We start from the raw sequence: 14,751 nt of genomic DNA, 5'->3' as shown, positions 1-14,751 counted from the left end.
TGGGCTTTTAGGAATAACCCTATTCTGCTTCCTTGTGCATTGTTGGATCCATCAACAGATAGAACCCTTCTTTTCACTTGCTCGAGAACCAATTCATCTTCCACCCGCTCATCTTGTGGATGTTGAGTTTCAACAATGAAGTGTGCTAGGGTTGGGCCTTTAATGGTTGGCTAGGGTCGAAACTCAATTTGATATTCACTAAGCTCAATAGCCCAAGTGACTAATCGACTAACTAAATCTAGTCGGTGTAGAATCTTCTTTAGCAAGAAATTTGTCAACACTACTATTGGATGAGACTGAAAACTTATATAGTAGTATGATATATAAATTTGTAGAAGTGATTTTTTTTTTTTTTTTTTGGTAAAAATTTGTAGAAGTGATTGAAGGAGAGGGAAAAAAATTAAACAGTGGATGAAGGTGGAGTGTGGTAAAGGTTGAGCCTTAATGGGCTTTATTTCTTTTAGTAAGCCCATAATTCAGTCCTTTGCTCTAACATTTTGACCAGTAAGATTTGCATTCTTGGGTCACAGAATGCTATTCTTATGTGGCATGAAAAATAACGACCCAAATACTATTCCAGGGTTGCTCTAAGGTCGGTGCTACCTTTGTAATTCAGGTAAATGTTTTTGGAACGAAGCGAGAATATTATATTATATTATATACAAGTAATTTACATCAATAATTACATGAAAGAAGCGCTTTCCCTGCACCTCTTCATGAATGAAGCCATGTTTGCAATCGCAGCTTCTTTGGAACCAGAACTAGTCTCGCCAATATATCCACACACCAATTTGTTTCACGAACTTGATGCACTACCCTACGTGGGTTAAGCTTATCTCGGAGCACAAGAATATCCTCCAAAAGTCCAAAAACATACCAAGGACGTATGAGGTCAGAGACTATTAATAATCTGAACAGTGTTGGATGAATCTTGTTTGGTCTGAAATGAGCCTACAAACAAGACTTACGTTTTTGTTAAGAACTTTTCAGAGAGAGATTTTCGCTTTATTAATCCAATCTTCTGTCTAGCCTCATTTTCTTTGTTGTTTGGCATCAGTCAGATCGAACCTCCACCGAACTGTGGTGCATGTTTATTCTTCTCCATCATCTATCCTTCTTAATTTTCATTTTATTTTTCCATCTCCGTCCTACATTGTTGAATCTTGAAGCTTAAGCATAGTTGAAATTTTGTCACAGAACTTATTTGACCATCTTTGCTGACAATTTGTTTTTTTTTTTTTCACAATTCTGGAATTCCATCTTTAAAGTAGAAAAGAGAAGAAGAGTATGAGAAAAAAACAGCATTGGAATCCATCGCTAAGAGCTATTTTTGAAAAGGCCTAAGAGTAACTCAAGAAATTTTAGAGGCATATGAACCAAGTTCAGTATTCTACCTAAACTTTCACCCAAATAAGCGGTTTGGAATTTAATTCTATGATCCATTCATCTCATCTCCAAACGAACCAAGTTCAGTAACTTTTCTGCAGATATAATATTTGGCCTCCTCAGAGTTGGTGAAGTTAAGAGAAGAATTCCTCGAGGTAGACTTGATTTCTAATTTTTCTTTGGGTTTTTGATTTTTTGTGGGGGAAGTGTCCTGCACACTTCTCTATTAGAATTTTGAATTAGGGTTAGCGTAGGTTGCATTGAGTTGAGAAGACGAGAAGAGAGAGAGAGAGACAGTGGAAGCAACACCAAGTTTGTGTGGTTGGATTGATTAATGCAACCTATGACCATGGGAGAGTTTGAGATAATTCTACTAGTTTGAAATGATGTGTTACATGCTGCTTATATAGAATTTAGCCAGCCAAAGTCCTTGTTCTTCAATCATGTAGGACTCTTGTAGTTGTGATCATGTGGAGTCCCAGTGATACATGGATTACATATTTTGTAGAGTTAGGTTTACAATAAGTACTGGTTAAGAGTTTGAGATTATATAAAATATTAGATAATATGCTGGTGTTAGAGGTCATTGCGTGAGAGTGAGAGAGAGAGAGAGAGAGAGAGAGAGAGGAAATGATTAACATCATTCGGTCAATGTGACCTATGTCCACAGCAATGATAGTTGTTCTTCCTGTTGCATACAATTAGCTAGCCTTGCGGCGGCAAAAGGATTAGACGTCCCCCCATGCTACGGTTCCCTACAGTCCAAACCCAATGCCGCATTTGGTTAGGGAGCTGGGCGATAATAGCTCCTCCGCATCCCAAAGCGCGTTGCCCTCCTAGGAGCGCAACACTGAGTAATCCAAGCCAACCCACATTACTAACTAACGGTGGATAATTATCTTTCTTAGAGGTACTAAATACAACTCCATGAATGAGCAAAATGGAGGTTGCGTTAATGATAAAGATCTATGGGGAAACCGCTAAGAAAAGATTGAACATGTGGGAGGGATCCGAACGAATTCAGCTTTCATTTCCCTCGTATGGAGCACTGAGTTACTTATGATCCTCTTTCATGTGGAATGGCACCGAAACTGCTACCCCCCTTCATCACTTGGAGGATGATTGAGCACTTCTCTCATTGATTTAGTGAGGAAGTGTGTAGCGGTGGGCCGCCGCCGTCATCACCTAAATGTCATTTTGTCCGCTTCCCGTTTCTTAAGGAAGCAGAGCTCTTTTTGAAACAGCTATAATTTCTTGCATTGTCCAACTCATATTCGAAGTTGTCTAGTGTGATCTCATGCGCAGCCCTCATTAAGTCTGGCTGGGCTGCCTCGCGGTTCTGTGAATCACCCGCAGAAGCCGCTATCGCAACTAGAGCAATAAACAGTATCACCAGAGGAGTATGCGCAGAGCCCGGTTTACAACCTGCCTAAGCGCATTCTTTTTTTCCTCGTCCTCCAAGTCCGGAAGAGCGGGGCAGTGGCCTATCCGTGCGGAGCCCCTCAGGCCACAACGCCTGGGGCTCGCTCTTCACAAATCCAAGTTTTGCGCCATAAAGCGCGAACCAACATTCGTGATAGGAAAACCAAAATCAGAATGAGGAAGAAAGAGATATCGTGATGTAAGTCCATTATTCCTTGCACTGCAAGCCCGATCTCATCCACTTGAAAATTCATGTAAAAGTTGGTAATTCGATGGCACTAATAGAGTCGTGAGTTCCACAGTTTTGTCCTCGTTCCGGCTATAGTCCATTCATTAGCAAAAGTCTATAATCAGGAACCAAGCCATGGAAAAATGGTATCACTCGGGGTCCATAGCTCAGTGGTAGAGCATTTGACTGCAGATCAAGAGGTCACCGGTTCGAACCCGGTTGGGCCCTGATTAAGTAGGTTTAGTTGGCCGTCTTAGCTCAGCTGGTAGAGCGCGTGGCTTTTAACCACGTGGTCGTGGGTTCGATTCCCACAGACGGCGTTTTATATTTTGGATATTATCTTTCGGAGATGTAGGAGAGTAGAGATGTGAAAGATGGAGGAGAATTTCTTATGTAGGAGTAGTGGGGACCTCGGTGCTATCTGAGATTGATTCCCTCCCTTCTCTTATACAGGGAAAGTTTCATAGGATTGTAATTCCACAACAGGAATATTAATTATACAACGAAATCAATTCCAAAATGAATTGCGAGAGATTGCTAGGGGCGCTTGGAAATTGTCTAAGGGGGTGATCTTGCATTCATTGGAGAAAGGGTTTATCATCTTTCAGTTCAATAGTGAGGCATATATGACTGAGGTGTGGCGCCCGATGGTCAACCTGAAGCCAATGGTTGGGCTAAACCCACCTCAACCACAACATGCTAATTGCCAATTTCCGAATAATGCACCTCCTTATGATAGAAACCCACAGTGAGAGGAGGGCAATCTCGCATAGAAGCATTTCCAATCCCCATCTCGAAGAAGAATCTCACTCTTTCGAATGAGAAGAAAGCCCCGAAAGCGTTGGTTGACGACCTCTATTATTTGATGGTTGTTTCACGTACATAACAAATAGTGAGGCATCGGCTTCAGCCCCCATCGAGTAGTCTCTTCCTGGGAAGCGCAATAATGATAGTGATAGGCGGGAGAATTCCAGGTAGTAAGCATTCCACATTTCCTATTGAAGGATGAGGGGAATCATAGAATTCAAAGGCAATCGAATCTTATTAAAGAGCCGATGTCCCTTGTCAATCATGAAGGTAGTGTACTTTTCATCATCTGGATGCATTAGAATTTGGTTATACCCAGAGTAAGCATCCATGAAGCTGAGCATCTCGTGGCCGGCCATTGCATCTATGAAAAGGTTGATCCTTGGAAGTGGATAGCAGTCTTTTGGATAGGCTTGGTTGATGTCGGTATAGTCAGTGCACATTCTCCACTTGCCGTTGGCTTTTTTTACCATCACCACATTCGCCAGCCAAGTTGGCTGATCAATAGGTTCAATGAATCTTGACTGGCTTCAACTTCGAACCTCTGTTCGGATTACCTCATGCTTCTCAACAAAGATGTTTCTTCTTTTTTGGACAACCATAATTGTTTGAGGATCAATACATAACCTGTGCTCGGCCACTTGTTTATCAATGCCATGCATATCATCTACTGACCATGCAAAGATGTCAAAGATTTCTTCTAGGAACTGAGTTATTCTAATCTTAAAATTTGCTTCTTGCTTTGCCCTGATCATTGTTCCCCAACCTGGTTCTTTTGAACTAAGTTGGATCCTTTCTAGTTTTCAACTGGTTTGACTCTCCGCATTGCTTCTTTGTCTCAATCATCCCTGATCTCTACCGTCATGGTAGAACTTGTTTTTTCTCTTCTCTTCATATAGTTGACATAACATTGGCAACTAGATTTTTGGTCAGCATTGCATTCACCAATGCCATTCTTGGTCTGCAATTTCATCTTTATATGTAATGTTGATACTATAGCTTCTAGGGTGCAAAGGGTTGGTCGACCTAAGATGATGTTATAAGCCAACAAGTCCCTAACAACCATAAAGGTTGTTTGGACGACGTTGTCTCGTGGGTGTTTGCCAGCCCTTAGGTCTAACCTAACTATTTCCTCAACATGAGTGGAGGATCTAGTGAATCTATAAATTTGAGCACCACACAGGACGAGCATACTTCTACTTAATTTAAGCTTTTTGAAAACCTATAGGGATAGTATATCTGCCGATGAACCAATATCGACTAAAACCCTGTGAACTTCAGTGCAAGCCAAAATTACTTTAATTACCAAAGCATCATCATTAGGTGTCTTGACGTCCTGCATGTCTTTCGAGGAGAAAGTGATGGGTTTTGATGCAACCCTAACTTCTGACCTCTCTAGTTTGGCCTTGCTTATATACCAAGCCTCTCTCTTTGCTTATTTGACTGACTCTTTTGTTGGCACACTGAGCATTGTATAAATCGGAGACTATCTTCTCTTCTAATTATCATCTCCAGTACTTGGTCATCCTCCGTTAGGGCTTCGGCGCCTTTTCCTACCGGTCAACCTTGCCTTTTTCTTGTCCCTGGCAGGTGACCAAGGAACTTCTTGCTTTGCTTGAAGATATTTCTTTTGTAAGATAGTTTCTCAATTTATGCCTTCATCTTCCTACAATTATTAGTTCAACGACCATGATCTTTATGAAATTCACAGTACTTACCTTTATCAAGGTCTCGAGGTCAAGACTGAAGCTTTCTCGGCCAATTAAGAAGGCCTTGACCTTTAATTTGCATCAGAATCTCTGAATTGGTTGTATTCAACAGAGTATATGCTCCTTCAGGAGATTGCTTTTTGGGATCTGGTCGACCATCTCTATTGACTGTTGTAGCCGAACACTTGTTCTGGTAAAGTTTGCCTTTAACAGCTTTTGTCTCTATGGCCAACTCCTTCTTCTTGGATTCAATTATTTCTAATATTACTGCACGCCTATGGCATCAATTGAGCAAGTCTGCATAGTTCTCTGGCATATTTAACATGAGATCCTCGAGCAAGAGTTCATGGGTAAGTCCTTGATAAAGTGCATGAAAAGCTATCTTCTTGTCCAGGTTTTCAATCTGAATAGTTAGTTTGTTAAATCTCCGAAGGAAGTCCCTGATTGACTTCGAATGACCTTGTTTGATTGAGAACAGATGTCCTCTTTCTTCTTGGTACTTAACCCGATTTGGAAGGGTGGCAGGAAGACTCGACCAAGCTGGTCAAAATTCCATTCTTTAACCTTAGAAACCTTCAAATTCTGCTCTGGCCTATGAAAAGCTGGAAAGATTCGGCACAAGGCTATTTGACTATGCCTATACGAGGACATTACTAACTTGTAGTGCGTGATGTAATGCCTTGAGAACTTGGTTCCGTTGAACATAGTGAAGGTCGAGCACTTGAAGTTTTTGGGCATGTCTGGCTTCGAAATAGCTCGAACAAATGGATTTTCCTTTAGTATGGAATATAAGTAATCTTTTCCTAAATCTTTCCGCCTTTTAAATCTTTCATCTAGCTCCTCAAACCGCTTATCAACATAACCTGTTTCTTTGGCTGGAATTTCATGATTACCCACCTCTTCACAGTGGTTGGCTGGGGGAGAACTACTTTCTTGATCTTCGATTTCTTCATCTCCTGGGGGAGGGTCCTCTATTTGTATGGATGTTGCCCCACGTGCTAGTCAAGTAGGATCACCAACCTTCCCTTTTCTCAATCTCTCTGAGAGGGTCGTGGAGATCGGTTGAGCAGAGGCGCTCGTCCATCTTGTTGTTTTGATGCCCTATCATCCAACCCTCCATCAAGGATCAAAGGATTCCCTGGCTGGCTGATGCCCAATGGATTACTTGCTGATGCAGCTAGCCTGCATTAGCTCGTTCATCTCTAGCAGTTGTCTTTGTAATTCATTGAACTGGTCAATGGTCACAAATTAGTTGGAAGAACCTGCAAGGTGTTATTACGAGGAGGAGTTTTTTCCCTTCCTCATGGTGCATCCTCTTCATTGACCTCCCATCCATCCTTCTTGTTTGGGTTACCTCCAACTAGCAGTCCTAACCTTTTAGATCAATTTCCCGTAGACATCGCCAAAAATTGTTGCTCCAAAAAGCTATTCGGCATGCAAGAGAACCTACCTGCAAAACACAGCTCGACCAGGTTGGTCGAGCAACACCTCCAATGATCAAGTTAGTGGAAGCACACAGCTTTAGAAGAAAAGAATATTGGTTGCAAAGCTCAGGATGTTAAGGAGTAACTAAAGAATGCTTACCTGATAAAGACATAAATGTGGATTTATATAGTATTCAGGAGAGGTTACCTTGATCGTCCGATGATGGAGTCCATCTTGAACTTTTTGAGTTCTCTTCACTCCTCAAAAGGGTCTAATCCACTGTGAGTATTGCTTATGTTTAGGTCATTGAGTCCAAGCAGGACTAACTAATACAGACTCCCTAACTTGTCAGAGTCCTTAGTAACTTGATCATGGGGTCTAGACATTCCATATTTGACTATGAATCTTTCTGAAGATCTAGGGATTTAGTTGAACTACACCATGATTCTTCGTTAATCGTGTAAGTTTACAAATCTTGGCTTGTCAGTAATTCGACCAGGACGTGATCGAACCATCTTAAACCTGGTCGGTCCTCATTCATCCGGTTGAATGGAACTTATCCGTATCAGATGGAGACTCATTAATGAACCAAATTCACTTTGGACTCGACTCATTAAAGGGAAATACTTGCGTAATTCATCTTCCTTTTATTCAAAAATTAGACTGAAGGGTCTAGAATTTGGAATAGCCTATCCTCCATTTCCAATCTTTTAAGGGATAGACTCATTTGAAAAACTGGTGATGGGTGTTCCCTTTTTTGTGGGACTGGTTGCAAGATAATTAGTGGTTGCAAGATATTCCTTCTCATGTTCTTCCTCAAGAGCTAAGGATAAGTGATTCTACTACTCTTGCTTCTTCTTTTAAGAATATCAATAATTAGTGGAATTTGGATAAATTAGCTCAACCCCTACCCCCTCACTTTGCACAATTAATTTTTCTAGGAAAGTTTTTCTCTGGGCCTTCGGCTGTAATATATGATTTCCTATTTTGAGTTTTGGAAGGATATCTTATATGACACTCGGGGCAACTGGCCAATGTATATAGTGCCTTTTCTCCTTTATATTGTGGATGTATTAGATAAAAGGAACCCTACAACTAGTATTTAGAACTAAGGAGCTTCTTTCTGTTGCTCTTGTCCAGCTAGTTCCCCAAGAACACTTAACAGTGTTGTCTTTTTTTTTTTTTTTTTTTTTTTTTTTTTTTTTTTTATAGCATAAAAAATGATCATAATAAAGTAAGGAACTTTATTATCTAAATTAAACACATCTGGTAAATATAGGGGCAACTCTGATCTACTTAATAACTAAGTGTATGCATAGTTTCATACTATTGCATACTTTTACCAAAATTAACCTACAAAGTTTTGTCGAACAATCAACTTAACTCAACCCTCTAACAGTAACCAAGGCCACTCTTGCCTCAGCTCTAATTTATCACTTAAGACCAAAATTTTGAAAGCAAAGACCTATTTGGGCTCAGGATGGATTTAGACCATCAAAAATAAATTTGTATCCTTCCCTAAGTACTAGCCTAACCATCCCGCTCCGACCTTGAATAGGGCTGTAAGATGTCAAATCCTAATAGAAAGGCTTATGATCTAAAACTATTAAAAATTGTCTCACAAAAGAAGTCTGGATCCTCTATCTACATGGTTAGAGGATTGTACTCTCCTTACACCCCCTCCACTGCATATTTAGAAGGAAACTCACCTCTGAACACTAACAAGATAGATCAAATTAAGGTGGACTCCCCCCCCCCCCCTTCTAACTATATGGTAAGGCAGTGTGATGGGGAGTTTGCCTCCTTGTTTGGGCACAACATAGTGCTCTCTTGAAGGTTTTTCACCACATATTATGTAGGACCCCATGTAAGCACCTCTATATTAATTTGATCATATTCGAATGTAACGTGCACACATATGTATAGTGAAAAAGCATCAAGTACTCCCCTAATGGGGGGTTGATTTAGACTCTGAGGAGAGCATAGTACCCTACTCTCCTTACATTACCTGATGCGTCCAGAAATTGTTAAGTCTCCAAATCTATGCTGATGACCTACAAAAGATGGTTAGACGTGGCCCGACCATGGGGGTCGGGAGGCCACCTCCGAAGCTTAAGTCAGTCGCTGAACTGATCACAAAGCTTTTGCTGAATGCAAAGCATAAAAATGAATACGAGTATTTGGGAAACGATTCAGATACCTCTAGAGTGAGTGGGTCACTTGTTTATATAGACTTTACCTCCAATTCTCGACAGTAAGATGAGTTCATGATCTTTGCAGATGACTGTCCGATTGTAGGGTTCTTCCCTGGATGTTTGGGGGTGTAGGTAGTTACCGACCTTAGTATGATTCTCTCTCCACCTTGACGATAGTTGCTTCCTATAAGTTAGTTCCACCTACAGCAAGATTCGGGAGGTCGTTCGTGACTGGTAACAATAGTGCGGCACCCTCATACGATCATGAGATTAGGTTAAAGTGGATCCCTATTATGATATAACTAGGACAGAGAATGCGAACCCAGTCCAATGGGTTCGGTGCAATTTTCTTCGTATCATTACACTCCTCGCGAGAATAAAGGATCTCATTCCTTACAAAAGGGACGTATTCCTGGCAATAAGAAATATACAAATGAATAGACAAACTTATTGGTAAAAACGATTTAATTAATGGATCCTTAAATTGACATTCTTCGAGGACTTGGTATGGGAGGAGAAGATTTTTTGATCAAAGATTGGGCACATCATCAATTTTTAACCAGCTGGCATGCACTACTTGTCACAAGACTTGGATACTGGATATTAATTCTAAGATCCGATATTGAAAATTAAGATTTGATATGATACGAGGTTGATCCAAAATAATTTATGGCGCCTGAGTTATAGCCGCAAATATCTCCTCGCATGCATGCTTTTCCTTCATAGTTCCCATGATTAAATTATATTAAATTTGAAGTACTGTTTGTTTGTAAAAATGGGATGAAGAAAATGGGGTAGAAAAAAAAAAACATGTCGGTCTCATATGTAACGGGATAGAAGAAAGGAAAATATTTTATGAAAAAAATTTAAATGTGAGTTTTACTTTTTTGTTTTTTATATTTTTCTACAAAATTTTACATATTTAGTAGGACTTTTAAAAATGAATGAGGTTGGAAAATCCAGTGAACCAAAAAAGTTTATACTTTAAGATTTCATGGAAAGTTTACTTTTTTTTAAAAAAAATTCTACCCTACTTTAGATTTAACAAATAAATGATACCTCATCCTTTATGTGGAAATGATATTTTATGTTGTTTGAGCCTAAACCATAAAGAGAATGCCACGAAAAGGGCAAAGTTTAGAGCAAACTGGTCTTTTCACAATCAATAAACAGATCAGAGTTTCTGAATTATTTTTGTAATAAAATACTAAATTACGAAACTATGTATTACTTCTATTCTATATATTAGGATGCTTGAATTGCAAAGTAGGGATGTTACCAAGTACATGAATGGATTGATACTTTTTTCTAATTCTTTTGAATGGAAAATCACTCATTGCTATGGGAAGATAAGTTAGTTGTCTTGATTACCAAAATAATAATAATAATAATAAGTTAGTTGTCTTCACTTCTTGGCAAATGACAACAAGTCACAAGTATCTATATATGCCTTTAATTGAAAAGTCCAACAGTCTCAGGTTTTTTTTTTTTTTTTTAATTTATTTATTATCATTCTCAATTATGAGATTTTTTTTCATTATTTTAAGTTGTTTGGCATCTATTATCAGTTTTATTTTTCATTCCATAATTTATTTTTGACAAAATTCACCAACCCATTTTTTATTTTTGGCCAATAATAAATTCTTATACTTATTTATTTTAAATAGCATAATAGAGAATAAGAATTGATACCAAAAAGAACCTTAAGTACATCTAGAAATGGAAAAGGATGTAGCAAAAATGCCTAGGTATGAGTTTTGTATTTAAGTTATTGTGCAAGCTATTTGGTAAAATGTATAGTATGAGTGATTAATTAACTAATCTATTTCAATTTTTATTTTTAATACAATTTTGAAGAGATACCTGTGTTGGTTGGTAATTATGGAGTTTCTCCAATCAGTCTTGAATTGCATTCAAAGAAGTATTAGTAGATCGAAAGCAAATTTTGTGAACTTTCACTTATCATTGTTCAAATCAATAGGTTGTGGTTTGATTCATTTTGATACTCTTTAAATTTCATTTTGAGACGTGAGTTAGCATTGTGCATGCCTGTCGAGATAGAGAATCCCAACTCTCTAACCTTAACTTGTCTAAATCTATTCAAAATAATTGCATTGACTTGATTACTCTTATGGGTCAAGTCAAATCAAGTCGTAAGTCTAAATAGGTTAGGGGAGTAGCAAAGATTAAAGAATGAGTCTGACCCTTGTGAGTCTTTGAGAAACTTCATTTTTTTCCTTTTAAATCTTATGCCTTAAATGCCACACGGCTTTGAAAAGTATTGTTTGGTATAATGATCAAATGGGAGGATGTAATTCTTAAAGCAATTAAATCAACACATTAAATTTTGAAAAGAAAAAAAAAAAATCCCTCGATATAGACCATCTAAAAATATTTCTTTGATAGATGAATGTAAGAATATCTAAATTTGGAACTCACACAAACATGCTTGACTCATTAGAAGTTTTTGAGTCCTAAACTAATTCCTCCCTTCTGCTTGCTTTCATCACTCTCATCTTCTCCCTCACATTATACTTCAGAACTCCTCTTGCCCAAAGCTCCAGAGTTTCATATTTATATTTCACTTTTCAGTTTTTTCTTCTAGGCTTTCTTCTGCTCCTCCACGCTTACTAGCTCTGCAAAACCCATTCTCTTCCGAATACTTGTCAGCAAGCCAACTGAATCAGTTCCGTCGCCGATAACGACAAGTTGATCCTTTTCTGGACCTTGTAAAGCCGCCGATTCGACACCTGTAGCACCAACAATCAAAATAGAAAGAAGTCAAATTAATCAGGTTTGAAATGACCTTATTACAATGAAGATAGATGTTAGGCAAAACTAGAAAGGATAGGATAAGAGATGACTCTATCCGAGTTGATTTGAGATAAGTTAACTCAATATACGAGAAAATTCGGAGGAGGCTGAGAGCATCTCAAGTGTGAAAAAGTGATTTGATTTTGATTGAAAAAAGTACTAGAACTAGAGATGACTGACCTAAATTAACTAATAATTTAGGACTTATTTCATATATGACTTCAAATCCAAGTAGTTGAATTGAAGAGTCTCATGGCATCATAAACTTGGAAGAAGGAAGAAAGTAATGGCCACACTCAAATACCTGGTTGTCCAACTGCTATCTTCAAGGCTTTCTGCTGCGAGTTCTTCCCCTTGGTGATGAAGATCTTTATCACCTTCTTTTGCAGAAAACAATTCAGAAGTTGATTTAAAATCGTTTTCTTACCATTCATGGAAAACTTGATCACTATCTTTTGCTGCGAACAGTAAAAAAAAGAATTCAAAATAAAGATTTATATTGAATAAAATTGATCACATATAAACAGCAGTCCTAATTGGAAAGAAACTATTCAAACCTTCATCGTAGTTATGGAAATGGAACAACTGATCAGACTTTATCGACCAACCCACAAAGCTATTTCAGGTACTTCTGTGAGAGAAGATGATCAGATCGTTAATCTATATAAACCAACTAATAAATAATAAAAGAAAGACCCATGTTGACTTAAACACACCAGAAGGAGCAAGTCTTTATCCAAGCACTTACGCGGAGGCAGGAAAGTTGATCTTCCGCGGATCCAAGATATGGGCATGTTGCGTCAATTTGCATCTTTTCACATTGACTACTTCTTGGTCTCTTTTTATTTTGAAAAATGCTTTTGAAGGGATTTTCAAAAAAAAAAATTATTTTTTGTGATAATAAAGGTTGGTGACTGAAGTTTCCAGAGATGATTTATTCACAACAAGTGGTTGGGATTAGTAGGATCGGATAATTGGACATGGACACCTATGGTTTTAAAAGTATTTCAAATTATAGAAAAGCATTTTTTTTTAGGTAAAGTTACAAAAGAGGCCAACGCTTAAGTTGGCAAAAGCTCAATGTTCCTACATAGGAAGTCAAAGTTTGAATCCTCTTGGACCAAAGCTGAAATCCGACTTATATTAATTATAAAAGCTCTCCTAAGAATGTAGTCGAAGTGCAGATGAGTTGACTAACGTTACGAAAGTGGCGTAGAGAACTCATTATAACAATCGTTTTTTTCCCTTTTTTGATTATTGGATTTACATCTGATGCAATGCCATGCATTAAAAATAATGATTATTGGATTTACATCTGATGCAATGCCATGCATTAAAAATAATGGACTGTACAATGTGAAACGAATGCATTGACTTGATGACTTGATGGTGATTGGGTCAAATGGTCAAGTTTGCTACATTTGAATGGTGGGTTACTGTCTTGACCCACACGTGTATAATGAATTAAACAAAAGAAAGTGATCTCATCTCTTGATCTGAAAGCAATAAAGAAAAGCCACATAATAGAGAAAAGGCACACGAGTATAGAATTAATTGAAGGAAATAAAAGCTTATACTGTTTCATGCTAAACAGTAGTAACTAGGAAGAAAACAGTTAAAGTGATGAAGACTTCCATTAGCAGTCTCCCATCTCCTCTCTGCCCTTCGATGATATCTCCTCTTCTTTCCCTTGTGTACCCCCTCCTCTCTGCGTAGTAAATATTCTCTGGGAGATGCTGACTTGGTGAAACAATCATGCTTGTGATGCAACGAGCTGAGAAGTTTGAAGATTATAGCCGTTGAAGTATTGGTTTTTGTTGGGGTAATCTGGTCATTTACTTCTAAGTCATGTAACAAGTGAACCGGTTGGGTTCATCTTGGTTCATATCCTTTGTATATGAGGATGGCTGGGTTGGTTTATGCGAGTGAGCAAATCGTTTTTTTCACATCTGTTCTGTTCTACGGTTCTTGAAGAACTCTTGAAGATTTCCATGGCAGCCGAGTTCGAGCACCTGCAACTTTGGTTTTCTTTGGATCTTGATGACGATTGTTGAGGGCTTTTGATCAGCAGGAAAGGGCGATCACTCGATGGTAGTTTGGGGGCATTTTGTTGCATGTACCAAGTGTATTCGTGAACTTCTCCTTTCTTCTTCTTGTCTGTAACATCCTGAAAGCTTAGTGAATTGGATTCATACTTGAATCCCGGAGAGTAGGCATATTGCCGAACTCCGTAATCATCTCTGTGTCTCTTCTTCTTCTTCTTCTTCTTCTTGCTTCTAATTTTCTTGGTATTTCACATGACCGAATCGTTAGGCTAGGTTAGGGTTTATAGGTTGTGTTTCTTCTTATTGATTAATTGATAAATTATATGAGTTAATCACCTAATGCTAACGTGAATTGAGACCTGGGAACATCAGTTTTTTGCAGGGTGTCTTTATTATAGCTTTAGCTACAGTGACTAATACCAACTTTCTTAATGATGTACTAACCAAACTCTTTCTCCTTCAGTGTCGATGACAATGGTCTTTACACAAACAAGACTTTATCATCTTTTTCCTCATTTGTGTTTATGTTTAGGACAAACAAAGCTGAACGGCTGTTTGAAGTGTTATCTCTTTCATTGCCCTTCTTTTTGCTGGTGTGTCTTTTCTTTTTCTTGCAGGTAATAACCTTTGTGTGGACCATTGGGTGTATCCTTTGTTTCATTTGGGTGCTGCGTTGGTAGTACCTGCTGTTGTCCTGGGTTCTGAAAGAAGGGGGTGCC

General features: G+C 38.4%; 1 protein-coding gene and 2 non-coding genes across 3 annotated transcripts; 2 read left to right on the top strand and 1 right to left on the bottom strand.

Moving 5' to 3' along the window:
* The first annotated feature begins 3,193 nt into the window (after positions 1-3,193).
* Positions 3,194-3,265, top strand: TRNAC-GCA (transfer RNA cysteine (anticodon GCA)). The gene has a single exon. It is a non-coding gene; the product is annotated as a tRNA-Cys (tRNA).
* Positions 3,266-3,284: 19 nt separating this feature from the next.
* On the top strand, positions 3,285-3,357 carry TRNAK-UUU (transfer RNA lysine (anticodon UUU)). The gene has a single exon. It is a non-coding gene; the product is annotated as a tRNA-Lys (tRNA).
* Positions 3,358-11,547: 8,190 nt separating this feature from the next.
* Positions 11,548-12,627, bottom strand: LOC149011067 (heavy metal-associated isoprenylated plant protein 47-like). The gene is made up of 3 exons (XM_089164331.1): positions 12,545-12,627; positions 12,292-12,445; positions 11,548-11,923 (listed from the first exon to the last, which is right to left on the bottom strand). The coding sequence occupies exons 1-3, from the start codon at positions 12,548-12,550 to the stop codon at positions 11,775-11,777; spliced, it is 309 nt and encodes a 102-aa protein (XP_089020457.1). The 5' UTR covers positions 12,551-12,627; the 3' UTR covers positions 11,548-11,774.
* Positions 12,628-14,751: the final 2,124 nt, after the last annotated feature.

The sequence above is a fragment of the Hakea prostrata genome, chromosome 7 (assembly GCF_041222555.1).
Source record: "Hakea prostrata isolate BN-2017 chromosome 7, UWA_Hpros_2, whole genome shotgun sequence".
In the NCBI taxonomy this organism is placed as follows: Eukaryota; Viridiplantae; Streptophyta; class Magnoliopsida; order Proteales; family Proteaceae; genus Hakea; species Hakea prostrata.
Note: the sequence above shows the minus strand (reverse complement) of the source record. Positions and strands in the feature narration are given on the sequence as shown.

What these genes read in the sequence shown, in the direction of transcription:
- LOC149011067 (XM_089164331.1), bottom strand. An exon ending in GATAGCAGTTGGACAACCAG is followed by an intron (nt 11,924 to 12,291) that starts GTATTTGAGTGT and finishes TTGGTGCTACAG; the next exon opens with GTGTCGAATCGGCGGCTTTA.